Raw genomic sequence first — 23,183 nt, 5'->3', positions numbered from 1 at the left:
CATGATGATACCTATAGTTCAAGGGTTAAATTACAAAGAGGGATTGCACAAGCTAGGGTTTTAATCCCTGACATTTAGAAAGCTAAATGGTGATTTGATCAATGTTTTCTAAATTCTACACACAAAAGATGGTAGAAGTTTGAACATTGTTCCACAAATGAAATTGATGCTAGATCAATTGTTAATTTTAAATCTGAGATTAGAGTTTTGTGTACTAAACATATTAAAAGATATGGGGCAAAGGTGGGTATATGGAGTTAGGTCACAGATCAGCCTTGAATTATGGAACAGGCTTTAGGGGTTAACTGGCTTGCTCCTGTTCCTATGTAGCTAGGGCCATTTGAGATTAGGACAAGCATTGTTTCCAATTGCCTAAATGAAGAGTCTGGTAGTAGCTTATGGCAGAACAGATCAATGTGTACCTATGGTTAACTATATTGTTCATTGAGCACTATTTGGTGCTATGCATTCGTTGTTAGTGGCCTTAATGTAAGGTAGTGGTAGTAGGAGCACTGCTCCAACGTTACTTAATCAGGTAATGAACATAGGAGGATTTATCCAGCCCTGTCGAGTGCGGTGGGTGCGGGGGCGGCGGGGGTGCTGTGTGTGTGTGAGGAAAATAGTGGGAATAACTTCGGCTCTGCACTTCAATGCATTTTTGCCTCCGAAGAACTCTCCCTGAATGGATAGAAAACCTCCACACCACAGAAGGCATTTTGATTTGATTTATTATTGTCACATATATTAGTATACAGTGAAAAGTATTGTTTCTTGTGCACTATACAGACAAAGCATACTGTTCATAGAGAAGAAAACAAGAGAGTGCAGAATGTAGTGTTACAATCATAGCTAGCAATGAATTATTCTAATCAAGGCCCCACTTTGGGCCATTTTACACCAATGCTAGTATTTTATTGATGTCAGAGTGTTAACACTTTTCCTTGTGCCCCACTGGGAGAGAGGCAGACTTGTCAAGTGACTGAAGCTTTCCTCATTTGATACACCACTTTCTGGGAGTGCTGCTAATCCTGCAAACTATTCTATGAAAATCCAAAGATCCAAAAGCAGAACAATACTTCAATAGGAAATAACAAATGCTGTGTGAGATATTTATTATTGACAGTAGAAAGCACATCTGAAATTTTCTTCAACAATCTTGCGATTCACCACAAATTGTCCAAAGTTACAATTTGCTTACAGTTAATGATTATTAGACACTTTCAAGGGATGAAGATCGATTTCAGCTTATAACAGTTCTGTTATTCCCAAGTGGTTATTCCAAACAATCTGTAAATAAAAATAAATTTTAATTGTATAGTTGTTATAATTGTAATATTGCACAATATTCAAAAGTGCAAATCAATGTTATGTTGTCTGAATATCCTCAGATTAGATAAGGTGGTGCAATGTAAGCAATAAACCATTTTCATCAGATTCCACTGCATTTTAGGAGCTATATGCAGTGTGGTTGAGATTTTACGCAAAAAATATGACCAAATTCATTTACTTATTAAAAATATTATTTTTTTAAAGAAAGGAGAACACAAGGCTGAAAATCAATGGTTTTTCCAGTGCATTCCCAATGGAAATATATTGCCTATCCATGTGGATGGTATTTGAGATGTGTGCACTTGTTGAGGATGACCTCACCCCTGGCAGCACTGCTCATTGTGTCATGTCAGTAGCTGTTAAAGCCACTATGACCTTGAACTTCTTCACCTCTGATTCATTCCAAGGATCAGTCGTGGACCATGGTGACTCTCAAACAGCTGCACACTATGGGCAGATTCTTCACCAAAACGCCATTCATTGCAGCGGCACGGAGAATCCCAGACATGGATAACCTTGGAGGTTTTCGGCACATTGCACCTTGCAAGTCACTGGTGCCCTATTTGTAAGCAGGGCGAATGACATATTTTAAACAGCTGAACATGCACAAAAGCACAGTGGGAATTGTCTATTGCTGGATTCCCACAGATCCATGAGATCACTGATAGTACCATGTGGCCATTAATGCACCTAGTGACCAGTCAGATTGATCAACAGGAAAGGCTTCCACTATGCAGCAACAAATGTGTTTTGCATGTGTCTGCTCACTATTGTAGCATTAACATGACACTTTCATCCTCTGGCAGTTGAGAATGATGTGGAGATGCCGGCATTGGACTGGGGTAAACACAGTAAGAAGTTTAACAACACCAGGTTAAAGTCCAACAGGTTTATTTGGTAGTGGCTTTTGCTACCAAATAAACCTGTTGGACTTTAACCTGGTGTTGTTAAACTTCTTACTGTGTTGAGAATGCTGCAGTTCTTCATGTCACTACTGAAACTCCAATGATGAGGCACAGAGGCAATAAAGGATGGCACAGTGGGTAACACTGCTGTCTCAGTGCCAGAACCCTGGGTTCAATTCCAGCCTCTGGTGGCTGTCTGTATGGAGTTTGCACATTCTCCCCTTGTCTGCATGGGTTTCCTCCAGATGCTCCGGTTTCCTCCCACAGTCCAAAGATGTGCAAGCTAGGTGGATTGGCCATGCTAAATTGCCCTTTAATGTGAGAAGGATTTGCAGGGTAAATACATGGTGTGGCGGGGATAGGGCCTGGGTAGGATTGTTGTCAGTGCAGACTCGATGGGCTGAATGGCCTCCTTTTACACTGTTGGAATTCTATGATTCTAAAACCAAGAACCACCATTATGCAGACCATTGTGCTTCTGAAAAAGTGATTCTGGTGCTTCGCCCAGCTGGGTGGTGCTTTGCAGTGCATGTTTCCAAGGGTCTCATGCACTGTGGTTGGCTGCTGCACGCGCCATAACACAGCCCTCCAGAAAGATTTGGACCTTGAAGAGGGTGAAGAACTAGATTAATGCAGTTCATGGGGAGGAAGAGAAGGAGGAGGATGCAGAGAAGGGTGGCGCCCATGCTATGCAGGTAGCCGCGGCAGTCTCAGAATGACATGAATGATAAGGCATATCTAATGCAGGCACAATTCACCTGAGCATTGCTCATTTATCAGGATTACACCCTCTGGTTCTCATTTTCTTCTGATTCTGAGAACACACTCATAAAACACACAAGGTTGAATATTTATGTTCTTATTGACAATCTATAGTAAACATCTCCCCAACAGTCTCAGTGTCTTTGTTCAAAACCATTGCTTTGCCTCACCGCTTTTTCCCTCCTTTGCAGTTTTGTTATCAATGAAAGCTCATACATATGGGACCAGACAGAGCATCTCCAACGTAATTAAAAATTAACAATCCACATGAGTATAAATAAAAACCACTCAAGCAAACCGCCAAGTACAATGAATGATGCAGTGGCCATCACTCTCAGCCACTTCCCTGCGGTGCTCCCCTTGTGACTGTGAGTGTGGTGACAGTTGGGGGTTTGGAAAGTGCTGCCGATGGAACCTTGCTGAGTTCCTGCAGTGCATCTTTAGATGGTGGTAGAGGGAGTGAATGTTTGTGGAAGGGGCACCAATCAAGCGGGTTGCTTTGTCCTAGATGGTGTCCAGCTTCTTGAATATTGTTGGACAGATGCATCTGTGGTAGGCAGGTTGGTGAGGATGAGGTCAAGTGTGGTTTTCCTTCTTGTTGGTTCCTTCACTACCTGGCGCAGTCCGAGTCTAGGAGCTATGTCCTTTAGGACCCAGTAAGAAGTTTAACAACACCAGGTTAATGTCCAACAGGTTTATTTGGTAGCAAAAGCCACACAAGCTTTCGAAGCTCTAAGCCCCTTCTTCAGGTGAGTGGGAATTCTGTTCACAAACAGAGTTTATAAAGACACAGACTCAATTTACATGAATAATGGTTGGAATGCGAATACTTACAACTAATCAAGCCTTTAAGAAACAAAACAATGGGAGTGGAGAGAGCATCAAGACAGGCTAAAAAGATGTGTATTGTCTCCAGACAAGACAGCCAGTGAAACTCTGCAGGTCCACGCAACTGTGGGCGTTACAAATAGTGTGACATGAACCCAATATCCCGGTTGAGGCCGTCCGCATGTGTGCGGAACTTGGCTATCAGTTTCTGCTCAGAAACTGAGCAGAAACTGATAGCCAAGTTCCGCACACACGCGGACGGCCTCAACCGGGATATTGGGTTCATGTCACACTATTTGTAACGCCCACAGTTGCGTGGACCTGCAGAGTTTCACTGGCTGTCTTGTCTGGAGACAATACACATCTTTTTAGCCTGTCTTGATGCTCTCTCCACTCCCATTGTTTTGTTTCTTAAAGACTTGATTAGTTGTAAGTATTCGCATTCCAACCATTATTCATGTAAATTGAGTCTGTGTCTTTATAAACTCTGTTTGTGAACAGAATTCCCACTCACCTGAAGAAGGGGCTTAGAGCTTCGAAAGCTTGTGTGGCTTTTGCTACCAAATAAACCTGTTGGACTTTAACCTGGTGTTGTTAAACTTCTTACCGTGTTTACCCCAGTCCAACGCCGGCATCTCCACTTTAGGACCCAGCCAGCTCAGTCTGTCATAGTGCTGCTGAGCCACTCTTGGTGATGGACTTTGAAGTCCCCCACCAAGAGTACATTATGTGCCCTTCCCACTCTCAGTGCTTTGTCCTGGATGGTTTTCAATGTGGAGGAGTATGGATTCATCAGCTGAGCAGGGATGGTATGTGGTAATCAGGAGGAGATTGCGGCATTTATCAGTGCTGCCAGCTCCTTTTATCTTGCTAATTGGTCAGTCACCTCAGCCTGAAATGCTTGTTCTGGCTGGGTAGCCTTCTCCTTTCACTCTCCAGAAACAAGGTACCTTACTTATCTCTCACCATCTCCACCATCATTTCAACATGGCCGCCACAATGGCTGTCGTCAGCTCTTTAAATTTCTATCTCTCGTCTCCCTCCCAAGCTCTCTCCAGTGAATTGTAATCAAACTTTGGAAAAACTGCATCTCGTGACTGCCTCCCTTTGGAGTGGGTTGGGACCTGGAAATGGCATCGACATTGCGGCTCAGCCCCATATGTTCTTCCTGGGTCATCTGAAATTTAGTGACAATTTACAAACTGTTGCTGTTGTTAAGAATTGGGGAAAATTAAGATTAAAAAACAAAGTCAAAACAGGGAGTTGATTTGAGGCAGATGGCTGGAGAAATAATGTGAATTAGTCCGATCACTGAAAGTGGCAATGCAGGTGGATAAGATAGTCAAGAAAGCATATGGCATGCTTGCCTTCATCGGTCGGGGCATTGAATATAAAAATTGGCAGGTCATGCTGGAGCTGTACAGAACCTTAGTTAGGCCTCATTTGGAATATTGTGTACAATTCTGGTCACTACACTACCAGAAGGATGTGGATGCTTTGGAGAGGATACAGAAGAGGTTTAGCAGGATGTTGCCTGGTCTGGAGGGTATTAGCTATGAGGAGAGGTTGGATGAACTTGATTTGTTCTTACTGGAACGATGGAGGTTGAGGGGTGACCTGAAGGAGGTTTATAAGATTGAGTGGCATGGACGGAGTGGATAGTCAGATGCTTTATCCTAGGGTAGAAAAGTCAAGTACTAGGGGACATAGGTTTAAGGTGCATGGGGAAAAGTTTAGAGGAGATGTGCGAGGCAAGTTTTTTTTTACACAGAGGGTGGGGAATGCCTGGAATGTGCTGCCTGGGTAGGTGGTGGGAGCAGGTACGATCGGGGCATTTAAGGGGCAACTAGACAAATACAAATACATAGGATGGGAATGGAAGGATACGGACTCCGTGAGTGCATACGGTTTTAGTTTAGGCAGGTATCATGATCAGCGCAGGGTTGGAAGGCCAAATGGCCGGTTCCTGTGCTGTACTTTTCTTTGTTCTGTAGTCTATCCGTGGGAAATAAATATTTTAGATATGTAACTAGTGAACTAGAAGTCTCTAGAAGTGGTAACTAGAAGCGGTCTCTAGAAGTGGTAACATCAAAACGGAGAGATGAGGAAATTGATATGTATCTACCAAAAGCTGACTCAACAGGCATAATTATAGAACCCTAATTATAGAAAAACAGGAAGAGAAGGGAGAGAAACAGCTAAACATAAGAGCTATAGCAAGTTGCAGCTACACACCAGGATTTTCCAGCCACATGCGTCGTGGGAATCATAGAGGGTGGGACAGAAAACTCAGCGCACCATTTCGCAGCCAGAAAATCCCACCCATAGTCTCCCGAGAGAAGGCACAATTTTCTGCCTTCACTGAACCAGAAGACTATTTCCCAGACATGCCCACCTTAACCTGGTTGTGATAATTATTTGCTGGATTTAGCTCATATAGTTACTGAATATTGGATGTTGTTTGGGAAAAGGGGTGTCTCAGAGTTCAGGTAAAAGGAGGTAGCTTTGGGGACCAAGGGATAGTTTCATGTAAAATTGTGTCTGCATAGCCATCAGTATCTTTAAGTGTCTTAAGAGGTTAATAGACCTTGGGCAGGATTTTATGGCCTCACTCGTCCTGAAGCTGTAAAATCCCGCCCGTGGTCAACAGGTTTTTCCATTGTCTGCCCCTTGCTCGATCCGATTCCCATGGCAAGCGGAGTGGTAACACTCCAGCCCTTGTGTGTGTTTTTGTTTTTCTTTTAAGTTAATAAATATTCTTTATTAATTGTTCACACAGCAACTGGACTGTTTCTTCACTGGACTGTATTTCATTCCTCACATAATACCAACAAAACATGTACACCACTATGGACCGATGTTCCAAGTTACCCTTCTGGGTTTTGGGATACCCTTGCATTTAACGTCAATGTGGTTTGTAACATAGTGTTGTGAACCCCTGTGAGTTGTGGCAGCTCATACTCAGTTCATATAGTTTATCATCCCAAAGGTAACTTAGAAATAATGCTTTCACCCCATCAGCCTGCTTTGGATTCAAACCCAGTTCCCTGAACTGAATGGATAGCATGTTAAAACACTTCACCATTCAGTCTCCAATAAATACACCTTTATTTGTTATAAAATTAAAGTATTGGAGTGCAATAAATTGACTTTCTGCTTCTACTCTACCAGAAAAGATGTTTGTGTAAATATACATACGTTTCAGATGATGTTTTGTTTATTGCGAAAACACATCGAAAGTTCTTCCATTACGAGGCTGGAATTAACCATATAAAATATAATGATCAAAATATGTAACAACATTACAAAAACATAAAAACTCACTTGAAAAAGACATAAGCAAGCTGTAATGTCACTATCCTATAATTGCATCAAATAGAACAATATGACAATTATATATATTGTAAACAGAAAAAATGACCTTCCCGGAGCTCCCTGCAACATAAAATCATGTTATATGTAGGAAATCTCTTAGTATAATGCAGAAAAAAACATTATGACATACTATTTAGGAAAATATTAGACCTACCTTTTTGCTGAATTCTGTTTGTACAGATTGTTATTTCTGAAATGGAAGACTTTTTAAAAATCACTCGCTGTTCTAACCTGGGTCCTGATGATATTCCGGCAATAGTGCTGAAGACTTGTGTTCCAAAACTTCTTGTGCCCGTATCTAAGCTGTTCCAGGACAGCTACAACACTGGCATCTACCCGGCAATGTGGAAAATTGCCCAGGTATGTCTTGTACACAAAAAGCAGGACAAATCCAACCCGACCCATTACCGCCCCATCACTCTACTCCCGGTCATAGAATCATAGAAACCCTACAGTGCAGAAAGAGGCCATTTGGCCCATCGAGTCTGCATCAACCACAATCCCACCCAGGCCCTACCCCCGTATCCCTACATATTTACCCGCTAATCCCTCAAACCTACGCATCTCAGGACACTAAGGGGCAATTTTAGCATAGCCAATCAACCTAACCCGCACATCTTTGGATGTGGGAGGAAACCGGAGCTCCCGGAGGAAACCCATGCAGACATGAGGAGAATGTGCAAACTCCACACAGACAGTGACCCAAGCCGGGAATCGAATCCAGGTCCCTGGAGCTGTGAAGCAGCAGTGCTAACCACTGTGCTACCGTGCCGCCCAGTAAAAGTAATCAGTAAAAGGATGGAAGATGTCATTAACAGTGCTATGAAGTGGCACTTGCTTTGCAATAACCTGCTCACTGATGTTCAATTTGGGTTCTGCCAGGATCACTCAGTTCCTGACCTCATTACAGCCTTGGTTCAAACAGGGACAAAAGAGCTGAAGATCAGAGGTGAGGTGAGGGTGACTGCCCCTGACATCGAGTTGCATTTGACCAAGTGTGACATCAAATAGTCTAGCAAAACTGGAGTCAATGGGAATCAGGGGAAAAACCCTCTGCTAGTTGGAGTCATACCTGGCATGAAGGAAGATGGTTGTGGTTGTTGGAGATCAATCATCTCAATTCCAGGGTGTCACTGCAGGAATTCCTCAGGGTATTGTCCTAGGCACAACCATCTTCAGCTGCTTTATCAAAGATCTTCCTTCCAGGACAGAAGTGGGGATGTTTGCACAATGTTCAGCACTATTTGTGATTTCTCAGATACTGAAGCAGTCCATGTCCAAAAACAGCAAGACCTGGACAATATCCATGCTTGGGCTGACAAGTGACAAGCAATATTTGCACCATGTATGTGCCAGGCAATGACCATCTCAAACAAGAGTGAATCTAATCATCACCCCTTGATATCCAAAGGCATTGCCATCCCCGAATCCTCCACTAACAACATCCTGGAGGTTACTATTGACTGGAAATTGAACTGAGCTAGCCATATAAACTCAGATTGACTGAGGACTGGGTTCTGGTGGATAGTGCCCAAGGAGTCTTAACTTCTTAAATCTTTTGTAAAAATCAAATTTTGTTTTGCATTAAACTGAATCAAGAGTTTAAATTCTAAAATTCACAGCCTTAAGCAGGTTTTAACAAGGCCTGCACTGGGAGGGCTGTTGGCCATAGCTAATTATGGGCAGCTCAAACTGGTCCCTGTGTGACTGACTCAGCTAGCTTTTGTCTTAGCAGCATATAAAGCCAACCAATTTAATGCAGTTTAGCACTTGAGTGTGATTTAAAATAGTGTGCTAGGAGTTGGGTAATTAAGGGAGTTAGGGGAGGAAGTCAAAAAGATGCTTTTTTCGCTTTCTGACTTTCTCAGTCTTCAGGAAGCAACCTTAATCTGATATAGAAGACAAAGCTAGTTATTTGGTGAATATCTGGTAAGTGATTCTATCCTAAGGTCCAAATTATATAGCAACTAGTGGTAAAGTTAACAAAATATATAAACATAAAATTAAAATATATAATTGAATAAAATAATTAAATAGTTAATTAGAACACATTAAGGATGGCAGGATAGGTACTGTGTCACAGCATCAGCACATGGAAGTTCCTGGCTGTTAGTTTGATCCAGGTCAAACATGTCTGTAGTAAGTGTTTGAAGCTTGAGTAGCTTTAGCTCAGAGTTACGAGCTGGAGGCTGAACCACAGATCCTGTGATGCATCAGGGAGGGAGAAACTTACCTGGATTCTTTATACCAGGAGGCAGTCACACCTCTTAGACAGGGTTTTCTGATTTGGTCAGGGGTCAGGACGGGAGAGTGTGACTGCGAGTGAGGCAGGTCAGGGGACTCAGAGGGTAGAAGCACAAGGGGCTCAGCATTTACAATTGTCCAATGGGTTTGAGGGTTTTTCAGCTTGTTTGGTTGAGTAGGGACCGCAGGGTGGATGAGCGAACTGGCCATGACACCATGGTACAGGAAGTTATTCAAGTGGGGGAAGCAAAAAGGAATGTAGGGGTAGCAGGGGATAGTACAGTCATAAGGATTGACACTGTTCTCTGCAGCAAAGAGCAGTCAGACTAGACGGCTGTGTTGCCTGTCCGGTGCCAGTGTTCAGGGCATTTGCTTGGGAACTTGCTATGGGAGGGGAGGATCCAATCATTGTGGCAGGCACACATTTGATGGCAAATATTTTGAAGGTGATAGGAAGGACACTTCAAAACTCTCATTAGAATTCCAAGAGCAAACGGTCTGATAGATATAGTGGAGATAATTTTCTCTTTAGGAGAGATGTCAGCAAAGTCAACAGGATGGCACAGGTGTGGACAGCAAGACTGTAACATTTCAGGAGACACATTTAGTAAGGGGACAGAAGAATGAGCATCTTTTACAAAGGAATTGGAGTACAAGTGTAAACTTGTATTATGGCAATTGTATAGGACCTTGACAGGACCACTCTGTGGTGGACCACAGTTGTGCCTTTGTCCTATATGGACCACCGTTGTGTGTGCTTGTCATACCTGGACACATCCCCTTCCAGTTTGGTTCCTCCCCTCGGCACCTAGTATAAAGGTGGCTGTCTCCTCCCCCCTTGTTCAGTCCAGGTCGGTTATTTGTTGGGACCTGCTCCTGATTCTGTTGTGAATAAAAGCCTACACTTGTATTGGCACACCGGTAGTCTTTCGCCTTATTGATAGCGCATCACACTCACAAATTGGCATCCCTTTTATTCTGAGACTATACCTTCTGTTCCTAGACTCTCCCATGAGGGGAAACATCCTCTCAGCATTTACCCTGTTGAGCCCCTTAAGAATCCGATATGTTTCAATGAGATCACCTCTCATTATTCTAAATTCCAATGAGTAGAATCCAACCTGTTTAACCGTTCCTCATAAGACAATCCCTCCAGTTCAGGGATCATCCTAGTGAACCTTCTCTGAACTGCCTGCAATGAAATATCTTTCCTTAAATAAGGGGACCAGATGTGATCTCAACAGTATCTCATACAGTTGCAGCAAGACTTCCCTACCCTTATCCTCCAATCCCCATGAAATAAGGGCCAACATTCCATTAGCCTTCCTCATTACCTGCTGCACCTGTGTGCTAGCTTTCTGTGTTTCATGCACAGCACCCCCAAATCCCTTTGTGTTGCAGCTTTCTGCAGTTTTTCTCCATTTAAATAATACTCTGTTCTTTTGTTCTCCTTTCCAAAATGAACAACCTCACATTTTCCCACATTATACTCCATTTGTCAACTTTTTGCCCACTTCCTTAGCCTATCAATATCTTTTTATAAACTGTTTGTATCTCTCTCGCCACTTTCCTTTTCACCTATTTTTGTGTCATCTGCAAATTTGGCTGCAGTACATTTGCTTCCTTTCTCCAAGTTATTAATATATATTGTAAACAGTTGCGGTCCTAGCATTGATCCCTGTGGTTACAGGTTGCCAACCTAAAAAAAACCCTCATCTCCACTCGGTGCTTTCTGCCCATTAGCCAATTCTGTATCCACACCAATGTACTACCTCCAACACAATTTTTTATGAGGTACCTTGTTGAATGCTTTCTGGAAGTCCAAATACAACACATCTACTGGTTCTCCTCTATCCCCTCTGGTTGAGACTTCATCAAAAAACACTAATAAATTAGTCAGACATGATTTCCCTTTCATGAAGGCATGCTGACTCTGCTTGATTAGATAATTATTTTCCAAATGTGCTGCTATTCATTCCTTAAGTAGGGCTGAATTTTTCCTGTTGGGTCACAATCTCAATGCTGGCCTCATCCCTCGTTCAGGAGCCCTGCAGTGGCTATGGCAGGTTGTTTTTCATGATCTTCCTGGAGGCCTCCTCATCTAAGTCTCATCTAAATGTGTTTCTGGCCAGCAGCTCCACAAGGAGAGGTGGGTGTTGCTGAGAAAGGGAGGTGAGCGCGATGACATCTCAAACTGAAGTTATTTTTTGCAGCATTGTAAAAGGTTAAAAATTCTTCTTGTCCACAGTTGTGAGGCCACTAGTGTGAAGGGAAAATCCTTCCACAGGATGGGTCCATGGCTGTGGCCTTCACACCCCATGCAGATCCATGTTGGGGTGATGAAGGGGAGACTTTATAGCTCTCTAATCTGCCACTTGGAGGCTGCCTCCAGTTCAATTCCAGTCTCTAACCTCAGTGGGTGGGGGAGAATCCAAACACCATCAGGAAAATTCTCCTTTTGCATTTCCTATTTGATTTTGGAGGCATTCTCAATTTGATAATTTGAAATCAAAACCAGATATTAAGAAAGCTCTACACAAACCATTGCCCGTCTCTCTAAAACTTAGCACCACTGAGCATTATGCTCTAATTTTCATATCAAATCAGACTCAACCTCTGGTCATGATCAATACAAAGTAGCTTTTTGGTAATATTAGAAACATCATATAGTTTTTTAAAATATTTATCATTTTTAGATTATATGTTCTTTATAAAAACCACATGATATAAATTTGAGTTTTGAGTACAGCTGGTCAAGGCATGTATCATAATAAAAATAATTTAAAAAGATAATGGAAGAAAAAAAATGCATACGGAATTGAGAGATCTGTCCATTCTTCTTTCAGAGAGCTTTGGAGCAAGATGCAGTAATGGGTGCACAGCGGACAACTACAACAAAAAGACATGATAAACACCAATCAACAATAAGAGATTGTTAACTTTTCAAACAATATAGCCCTGGTATATTTTTTGCAGACAAACCGCTGAGCAGATTTATCCCATTGACAGATTCACTAAGGCTTATTGGCATCAAAACAGCATGATTATTTTAAAGTTTCATCTTCAGTCTTAGCAGTTAAACATTTTTAACTTTAAATTAAAGGGCAAAATGTTTGAGTTTGAACTTTTATGAACTAACTTGTTCTTTTGTTATGGATTCAGAAAGTATTTATTTACTATTGGTAATTAAAGTAGCACTGGGAAGCGAAATCATTTAATTCCTTCTAGATGAACGTTACGGCAATATGACAACACAGATATCTGAGCACTAACAAAACATTTTAGTGTGTTGGGATAGTTTCCTGTTAACTCAAAATACTTACTGTATTTTTCAGATGCGGTTTTTGCGTTTTGGAGTAATGAAATAAAAACTGTATCAGAGAAAAACAGGACTTCACTAATGTACAATGAGACTAATTTCATCATTTTAATCTTCAGTTAAAATCATAAAATATACTCACTCTTTTAGACAGGCCCACACTATCATCACCCTAGAATGGGTGTAATGATACAACATTCGGTAATTAATTAGTTACAGTAATAAATCGTTGATTTTGAAAATTTAAAAATGGTAATTATCCAAATTTGAAAAGCATGTGTGAAATAACTTCAGTGGATTAATGTCAAATACTTGCCTCAGTTCTTGGCATATTTTGTAGGATGGCATTGCAAAATTCCATAACAAATTTAGTGAACTGAAATGTAAACATTTCATATATATTACTTAGCATGAACACAACATTAAAGTTTATGTAAGTAGGCTTATATTAACACTACAATGAAGTTACTGTGAAAATCCCCGAGTCGCCACATTCCAGTGCCTGTTCGGGTACACTGAGGGAGAATTTAGCATGACCAATTCACCTAACCAGCACATCTTTTGGACTGTGGAAGGAAACCGAGGCAGCTGGAGGAAACCCACGCAGATACGGGGAGAATGCACAGACTCTGCACAGACAGTGACCCAAGCCAGGAATTGAATCTAGATCCCTGGCACTGTGAGGCAGCAGTGCTAGGCACTGTGAGGCAGCAGTGCTAACCACTGTGCCACCTCAGATTATGGTAGGTCATTTGTTCCAATATAGTATTAGTTTTGCTCATTTCCTTGTACCTAAAAGGTTGGCTATTTAGACATTGTAATTATCCAATTCATGTATCACTGCCATTCAATGTTGGAGAATATAAATGGGCATTGAATATCAGGTGGAACAGATCACCTGGAATATCCTTTTCTCTTCCTTCATCTCAAGATGAAATTTCCTGCTAATCCAAAGTGCTCTTTCTTCCAGCTAAGGGAAATGAAACAAACTTATCTTATTTTTGTTCATACTCAATGCAAAGGATGTTATTGGTGGAAAATGGAATATTTGCATTTTGGGGGTCCAGGGACAGTATCAGATTTAGAGAAAAGTTTTATTTACTCAAATATACCTTATATTTATTCTCAGACAAGTACTGGCCCCTGATCCAGTATGATGTTTTAAATTTATCACACTAGCTACCTCTTCGTGACATTTTTAAAATAATGCTAATTCTGAGGAGTTCCTTCTGCTCATTAGAAACTGGGATGCAATTGTACTGCTAAACAAACTTTACCTATCTTCCAGTCAAGAGAGAAAGACTTCGGGCAAAATTTTAATGAAACAGTTAGAATTGCAGCGGCAGTGAAGAGGAGCAGGTGGGTGGGGGAGGAACAGAGGCTGGTGGTGGCAGTGGGCCGGGAGCACATTTCTCAGAGAAGTGGGCTTTGCCAGAGCTATTTAATTCAGTCAAGGCATTAGACTCCTGCTTCTTTGTGTTCCCCAACCAGTCACAGTGGGCCAGCATGATGATGGTAGCAACTGTCATTGGAAGGACTTGTACCTAAAGGGATCCTGACAGGGGGACAGAATGACTGCATCCTACATTGTTTCTCCAGGCTTCAGGAAGTCAGACATAGTCTTGGTGTTGCAACTTATCCCATTCTGGTAAAATGATGGCTCTTGTTCTAGATAGTAGCAGTGAAATGCTGCGAAATCCTGAGGCTGCTGAGGCACTGCTGCTCTGATAAGTTGGGAAAGCTGATCCCCCGCCTGTAGACCCTGTGCTTGAGATATTGCATCCTTTGGGCTGAAGCTCTGTGTCCCTCCTGCCAGTTTTTGATTCTTTCAGAGAAACAGTATCACTTGATGCATGAGATTTACTTCGGAGATAGTGAGGGAAATCAATGTTCTCCTGTATCTCATTGCACAGCTGACACCACTATCTTCGTCATTCTGAAAATTACTATTAAAATATTTTTGCTTCCAGAAGCTTTCAGGACACCACAGAGGACATGGCTAATATCTGCTGGTCAGGGAACCTTTGTTGCATTAGGCAAGTCACAGATACACTACTTGCAAAGTACAATGCCTTCTCATTGTACGTCAAAGATCGGTGGAGTTTTACAGGGAAGTTGAGACTCAGCAGCAATTCAATATTACATCCAAATCCTCATTCATGAAGAGTGATCACAGGCAGTGAATGTCAGAAGAATGTTTGACCATGTTTTTGTCAAAAGGGAAACAGGATTTGTAGTTGCCAGCCATGTATTAACAATAAGAAACAAAACACTTATTTTATTGCAATTAAAATATCTCCAATAAATAATTCATCAGGCAGGTTACAGTTAAAATACATTGCTTTCTCATCTATCTCTCCAGAGAAACAAATAAAAGCTCTTCTTTTACCTGAGGCTGCATCTGCAGTGCTCTCCAGTGAGTGAAACACAAAGCCAAATTCTATGGTGGAGAAAACAAGATCACAAGTACATTTAAATTATTATTGCTCATCCCGAGAGAATGTAATTTATTGCTAAAGTTAGGCAATATCAACCTTAATATCCAGCAAACATTTATTTAAGTCATTAATTTTACCTCTGCACTGTTATTGTCCCATTCTTCAAAATAGTCTTGGAAGTGATGTGGAGAACCTGCCAACGGGGACAAATAAGTGTGACAGATGAAAATGGGTGAAGAACACGCATTAAAAATATAGCATTCACAGATAGGACCATGACAAGTGAATGGGAAAGTAGTACGTAACCAAGTGAGTAAAGAAAAATATTAGAGATAAAATTTAGTTCATATACAACAGGCAGTTTCTATCTGAATTTCCCTACGATTTTTCAGCAGTATTCAGGTGGATGGGGCCAGGAAATGTGACGACGTGTTATATTGGATTCCCATCTACTTTAGCATCTACCCTAAATGGGAAGACACATTTCAATTAAATGGTAATGAATTAGGATATGTTCCATTGTTACTATCAAATTTACGCTGAGAGTCAAATGGGTGTCCAGCATTGCTAGGCACTACATAAAAAGCAGAAATGAGTTCAAGAAGTCTAGCAGGCATTCACAAAATTTGTTTCTCAATTGGTTTTGGTCAATTCCTGAACTTATGCTGCATCCTTTGCAAGCATCTTTCTTTTACGAACAGACTCTGGTGAGACCTGCGATGCCCAAACTCTTCCGCAGGAATGTATCCTGACACTCTGGCCAGCTATATCATATGCCTCATGTTCCAGTACCACCTGATCACTCATGCACTGTGCAGCAGTTTGCATTCTCACACCTTGGTCCGCCACTGGCCAGCAGCAGGATCCTCCAGTCCAGCCACTGTATACATGTTATTGCCTAGTCTGCACCCTTTGCTGCTGGGGAACCTGCTGGGGTTGGAGGTAGCCATTGGTGGGATTGGAAGATTCCACCAGGTGGAAAGGACAGAAAATTCCACCCAGTGTAGAGCCATTGAGTTAGTTAAGTGTATTTCTAGTTGATTTTCTTGTTGTGAATGCTATTGTTTAAGAAACCTTTATTTCATTTAACATCATCACAAAGTTGTCCGAGACATCCTTCTCTGATTTTCTTAATTTTTCTCACATTATACCAAATTGCAAAATACAGTTGAGAGCAAGTGTTTCAAGCTTCCCTCCTGGGATTTGGAATACCTTGGTATTTGACATCAGCCGTGTTCTTAACAGGATGACTGTCTCTAGATTGCAATTTGGAAGGGAGACAATGATTTGACGAATGGTCATCTGGACTTGAAACGTCAGCTCTTTTCTCTCCTTACAGAGGCTGCCAGACCTGTTGAGATTTTCCAGCATTTTCTCTTTTGGTCAATGATTTGTTGTGTTTGTGTGGTGGAGTACTGTCAGGGCCAATGCTAGAAGAATCTGGTGCATCTTCCCCCACTACTTCTTCCACAAGGGGACATTCAGAGGAAGAAAAACAATAGAATGCCACGCTAAAGGACAGAGTTCAGATGGCACTTTCAGTAGAAGTGACATAAAGATTTCATGCTACTGCTTGTAGATAGATAATGCAGAATGAGAAAGAAGAGAATGTCATTGTGAACCTCCACCTAGTATCTACCCTCCTGCTTTCCTCTCTCTGCCTTCCTCTATTGTTTTCCTTTTTAGGAGCTCCAACACTTGCCCGGTAGAGGGTGAGAAGATACAGAGTTGGAAGTCCACCACCAGTCACCAAATTTTGTCTGCTGTTATAGAAAGAAAAAACTTAGATAGCAGCTTTTGTATTATCAGGATGTCCCAAAGCAATTCAAAGTTTGCAGCCAGACTATACATAACAAAGTTCTTCAAGGAGCAATGAGATAATAGTTGTTTAATTCATGCTTCTGGTAATGGTGGAGGAAGAAAGGTCCAATAAAACTGGAAGCTGCACATTCATTCCACTTCAAAAGCCTGCCATATAGGATCAGAATACTCTAGGTATCCAGTGCATTTAAAAGGATGACCAAAAGGGGTTATAGTGTTCAAGCCACAGGACTAATAATTCAGAGGTTTAGTCTAAGGTTCTAGGAACAAGGGTTCAAATCCTACCATGGCAGCTGATGGAATTTAAATTAAATTCATTATCTGGAATTGAAAAACTAGTTTCAGTAATGGTGATTACTGATTAAAAACCCATCTGGTTCACTAATGTCCTTTAGGGAAGGAAATCTGCTGTCCTTACCTGGACTGGCTTACACATGACTTCGAACCCACAACAATGTGCTTGATTCTTAACTGGCCGCTGCAATGGCCTACCAAGCCGTTCAATTTAAGGGCAATTAGGGATGGGCGACAAATGCTGGCCTTACCAGCAAAATTCACATCCCATCAAAGAATACATGTGGATCCTGCACTTTTCGTTTTTGAGGAGTTGATCTTCACATCACCTAACTTATCACTTAAAAATCTCACCAGGCAAAGCACAATGCTGATAGGCTGCAACGGCACTGGAGGAAAGCTATTTAAACTGCCCATCTGCTCCATACAAGTAAGTTGCTGGTTTATTCTCCTTGGCTACTGATCAACTTCTTGGCTCTTTTTTGCCTGTGTTCCTGTATTTAATGACTGAATTCTGTTAGCAACTTTGTGCTGGTACTGGGCTGATTTGTCTATCTTAAATTAGCATTATTGCAGTGGGAAAGCAGGCAGTGAAGAGGATATAGATTTTACTGATGGATATAGATAAGCCAGGAGAATGGGCCAAAATTTGGCAGATGGAATTTAATGTGGTTAAGTGTGAGGCTGTCCATTTTGGCAGAAAAAATAGAAAGGCAAATTATTACTTAAATAGAAAGCAGATTCAAAATGCCTCAAGACAGAGGGAACTGGGTGTCTATGTTCATGAATCACAAAGTCAGTATGCAGGTGCAGCATGTAATAAAAAAGGCAAATGGGATGTTGGCATTTATTGCAAAGGGACTGGAGTATAAAAGTAGAGAAGTGTTGTTGCACTTGTATAGGGTGTTGGCTACATCATATCTGGAGTATTCTAGGAAGTTTTGGTCTCCTTATTTGAGGAAGGATGTGGTGGCTTTGGAGGCAGTTCAGAGGAGGTTCACCAGATTGATTCCGAGGATGAAAGCGTTGATGTATAAAGAGAGATTAAACAGTTTGGGCTTATACCCACTGGAGTTTGGAAGGATAAGAGGGGATCTGATCGAGATATATAAAATTTTAAAAAGGGACTCAAAGTAAATGTAGACCAAATGTTTCATCTTATGGGGCAATCTAGAACAAGAGATCACAGGTATAGATTGAAAGGCGGTAGATTTAAAACTGAGAGGAGGAGGAACTATTTCTCGCAGAGGATGGTGAATTTATGGAACTCGCTGCCCCATAGCACAGTGGAGTCAGAATCATTGAATGGTTTCAAGAAGGAGATAGATATATTTCTAATTAAAAAAGGGATAAGGGGATATGGGGAAGAGGTGAGGAGGTGGGTTTGAGACCAGGGAGAGATCAGCCATGATTTGATTGAATGGCAGAGCCGGCTTGAAGGGCTGAATTTGCCTATTTCTGCTCCTAATTCCTGTGTTCTTATATGACGGACTTAGCTAGTAAATCTGCCTTTTGGGCAAATGAAGTGAAGTGGTGAAGAAGACAGGAAAGAACCAGTGCAGCCTGGGAAAGAGGGAGGACTAGAGGATTTCATGTGAGGCCATACTCACAATGAGTCTTCAGGGAACACTTCTCAAACCTTAACATCACCTAGGTGCAATGTGTGAAGTCTTCACTTCAACAAAGAGACTGTCGCCTCATGAAACTAGAACTCAAACCTTAAACCAGGACATGGACAGTACTGCCAATGACTCACCAATGATCTGTAAATCAGGAGGAAGGTCTACATTCCATACCCAATAGGCAGAGCAAGGCGGGCAAGAGATCACTGAGTTATGGACACAACAGCAAACTTCCCTAGTGTAAAACTGCCATAGAATGTCTCCATCCTGTGTAGTCTGTTTCCCATTGCCACTTTGGAATCTTTTTCAATAGAAATAGATTCCACTCTTTGAATGTCCAGCAGGGTTATGACCACCTTAACAACTGCAGTGAGATCATTGAACTTCCTCTAGCATTGCAGCATGTCCTGGGTTCTAAGTTCCTGACATTCACATGTTCTGTGATCTCTTTGTATTCCCATCACCGCAGATGACTGGAGACCTTTTTACCTCCTATCAGCAAAGTTTGCCTGTCACTTGTCCATTGCCTAAATCATGGGCTCCAAGACACAATTCCTGAACCTTAGAAATCATAGAAATCATAGAAATCATACAGTACAGAAAGAGGCCATTCGGCCCATCGAGTCTGCACCGACCACAATCCCACCCAGGCCCTACCCCCATATCCCTACATATTTTACCCACTAATCCCTCTAATCTACGCATCCCAGGACACTAAGGGGCAATTTTTAGCATGGCCAATCAACCTAACCCGCACATCTTTGGACTGTGGGAGGAAACCGGAGCACCCGGAGGAAACCCACGCAGACACGAGGAGAATGTGCAAACTCCACACAGCCAGTGACCCAAGCCGGGAATTGAACCCAGGTCCCTGGAGCTGTGAAGCAGCAGTGCTAACCACTGTGCTACCGTGCCACCCGTAATTGCTTTGGTGCTTCAGGTACTACCTAATTCCATAAGTGCTTTTCTGCTCTGTGTAGTAAGGATGCACCTCGCCTTTAAGAGGTGTTGGCTGCCTTTAAGTGATGTGATAGATACACAATATTTGACATCCATTCCCAACATACCCTTTAAAAGGGGTGCTGTTAATGGAAAGTGTGTGCTTAAAATGATAAAGCAGCATGAATCAATAAGGATCAATTATAGTGCCTGGGTCAATACAATTAGGTGCTTACATCTCCAGTAAGGCAGCACCCACTCAGTACTTCACTAAATTGACAGGCTGGATTAGCTGCACAAATTTTGAATAACTCCTGAATTCACAACCTTCTGACTCAAGAGATGTGAGTGCAGCTAAAGTTGACCAGCAATTGGCCAAAGTTGACGTTAAATGTGCTATATTGCCTGAGGAAATAAAAAGCTAAATTAACTTCAGTAACCATGACTTCCTATAAAACCTAACGGTGATTTTCCACAGGAGTTTTCCTGTTTGTCCAGTGTAACTGATAGAAAGACTACGAATCCTGGGGAAAAAGATAAATTGACATTTTGATTCCATGATTACTGTTAATGGTCCCATCAGCAGGAGTATGTCTTTCTCATTTGAGAATATTAGTGTAAGAGCAGGTAAGGGTGTAAAATGGTGAGGACTGCATTATACTCAAACCTACATCTTAATTAATTAAAATAATTGAGGAATATGAATGACTATCTATATCAAGTAGTGTCACTTTAAGTTCACTCACTTTGACTCAATAAAAAAGACCCATTTCAAAAACTGCAGTTATGGTGCAAATCACTGAATAACACATCTGGCAATTGGAGGGCACAATTATTTTTCCAAGGGGCAGTGTTTTTGCTACATCAAACCACTTGTAATTTCCTTGTTTGTATCTTATTCATTTAGATACATCTTTGGCAAATATTGCTCCATTTATGTACAACTTACCCCATTACTGGTGGCCAAATGTAAAATAATGTTAATGAAGCCTGACTAGTGTTTGTGTGAATGATAGGACAATGAAGCCATTATGGAAAATGGGAGTCTGAATTAGACTGAGAAGAAAAAAAGAACTTGTATTTGTCTAATTTCATGACCAGCAGACATCCCAAACTTCTTTACAGTGAATTAAGTGCTTTCAAAGTCAATGTTGTTGTGTAAAAAAACATCGCAGCCAATTTGCATACGTTAAGCTTCTACAACAGCAATGTGATAATAGCCAGATCAGCTGTTTTTGTTACTTGATTGAGGGATGAATATTGGCCAAGACACTGGGAATAACTTACCTGTTCGTTCTGGATATAGTGCCATGGGTTTGTTTGTATCCACTGCAGAGAACAAATGATGTCTCAGTTTATGGTATCATATGGAAGAAAGATTTTGAAGTTATGTTGCGGCAGAATGTGTAAGAATGTTAATACCTTGGTCTGAAATATGTTTCAGTGGTGTCAATTCATATTTTGGTCTTTTGCTAGAAGAGCAAAATTTAAAAAAAATCATTTATGGGATATGGGTGTTGCTGGCTAGGCCAGCATTTATTGCCCATCTCTAGTTGCTCTCGAGAAGGTGGTGGCAGTGAGATGCCTTCTTGAATGGCTGGAGTCCATGTAATGTAAGTACATCCACAGTGCTGTTAGGGAAGGAGTTCCAGGATTTTGAGCCAGTGACAGTGAAGGAACAGTGATATATTTCCAACTCAAAATGGTGAGTGACTTGAAGGGGAACCCAGGTATATGCTGCCTTTTTCCTTCTAGATGATACTAGTTGTGGGATTGGAAGGTGCTGTTTAAGGAGTCTTGGTGAGTTCCTGCAGATGAATGTGTAAAATATCTTACCCGTTAGTACAATTGAAAGACCCTCACTTTTAGCCAAAGTTGGTATTTGCCCCTCAAGAACAAATATTGGCAACGCTGGAGAGAGCGATATTGTGTACGGATTATTATCGATACTCTGATGTTTATCACCTAACAGTTATGAAATTGGAAGAGTTTATAAAAATATATTTAACATTTTTTGATATCTGTCTTCGGGTCCAACCAGCTAAAATAGTAAGAATTTATTAAAATTAAAATTATTTAAATTAAATTATTTATTGTGTTGCTCTGGTTTAGAATATTCGCCACATTGGAGGTTTGAGAGATCAGATCAGTTACTGACATCACATATCCTGACAGTAAGATGCAATTTGTTTGAACTCCAGTGTAGTTCTGATGGTGACAAAGCCTCCACCCTTACTAATATTAAAAACACTGTTGCAATCATTTCTATCTGAGCGATAATGTCCATGATAATCGATTCACAACGAATCTACAAATTAAGCCAATTTTGCAAATCAGAATCCTACAACAAACGGAATTATCCGATCGTGTTTTGAACGTTGAACGCCTGATTAGAAACAGAGGATCATTAACAGCTAAAGTTCCGAAAGAGGCTATTCAGCCCATCTCTCCTGCCCCTGGTACTGTGAAGATACAGTATATTTAAACCTTAAATCAAATCTAATTTCAACCACAGAATAGCTGGACCCAAACCCCCAAATCTATCATTATTTCATAACTATCATTGATTTAAACCATTCAAAAATAAATACAGTTGTAATGATATTAATGGCATGTTTCCACTAAACAACGAAGCAAGTCTAAAATGGCAAAGTTACACATAGTCACTCGTGTAAAATGTAACAGGTTATCCAGATTGAATTGATTTACAGCCAACATACGGCGTTTTCCGTTCCAAGTTTAACCTTTTGTCAAACATCTGCCTTTTCAGATCATTAAAAACGGGCTAATCTACATTTTTCGTGCACTTTTCTAAACTTATTTTTTAAAACTTACGCACCTGAACCTAAAGGCAGACAGCACAAAACCAGGAAAAGATGCATCTGAGAGTGGCTCCGCATGGTGGCGATTTTGCCTGATGCTCGCAGGGTTGTTTTCGCAGAGCGACAGTTCAGCATGATATTACACACAGCGATGTAACGCTTCTGGAAACTCACCGAGCAGATGTGAGAAATCGTCCATTTATAGCTTCTTCGGTTCCTGTGTGCGAAGGTGTCCAATCAGCGCTCAGCGGGTATCCCAACAGCCGAGTAAAAAGTGACACGGCTTTCTTATTTATAAGGCAATATGCCCGCTGATCCATCAGCACGCCCCAACCATTATTTAAAAAGTTAATAAGGTAGGCAAAAACTACTTCTTTACGACACAGAAGGGAGTTCAATCAAATGTCACACAAGATTACAGATTTGAGTCACAGAAATGCTGTACATAAATGTCTCTTACAATATTTCCTCTTGTTTCGCAGTCT

At 41.3% G+C, this 23,183-nt stretch overlaps 1 protein-coding gene across 2 annotated transcripts; it reads right to left on the bottom strand.

Moving 5' to 3' along the window:
• Positions 1 to 710: 710 nt before the first annotated feature.
• Positions 711 to 22,864, bottom strand: nms (neuromedin S). 2 transcript variants are annotated; one of them, XM_078222805.1, is made up of 9 exons: positions 22,716 to 22,864; positions 15,338 to 15,393; positions 15,152 to 15,202; positions 13,079 to 13,138; positions 12,905 to 12,934; positions 12,767 to 12,814; positions 12,258 to 12,332; positions 7,023 to 7,080; positions 711 to 1,287 (listed from the first exon to the last, which is right to left on the bottom strand). In XM_078222805.1, exons 1-8 carry the CDS (start codon positions 22,831 to 22,833, stop codon positions 7,042 to 7,044), a joined length of 477 nt encoding a protein of 158 aa, XP_078078931.1. In that variant the 5' UTR covers positions 22,834 to 22,864; the 3' UTR covers positions 711 to 1,287; positions 7,023 to 7,041. The 2 variants fall into 2 exon arrangements, with proteins under 2 accessions (XP_078078931.1, XP_078078932.1); XM_078222806.1 differs by lacking the exon at positions 12,767 to 12,814 and having other exon boundaries at positions 712 to 1,287.
• Positions 22,865 to 23,183: the final 319 nt, after the last annotated feature.

This window comes from Mustelus asterias, chromosome 10, assembly GCF_964213995.1.
Source record: "Mustelus asterias chromosome 10, sMusAst1.hap1.1, whole genome shotgun sequence".
In the NCBI taxonomy this organism is placed as follows: Eukaryota; Metazoa; Chordata; class Chondrichthyes; order Carcharhiniformes; family Triakidae; genus Mustelus; species Mustelus asterias.
The sequence above is the reverse complement of the archived record's forward strand: the minus strand, read 5'-3'. Positions and strand labels throughout refer to the sequence as shown.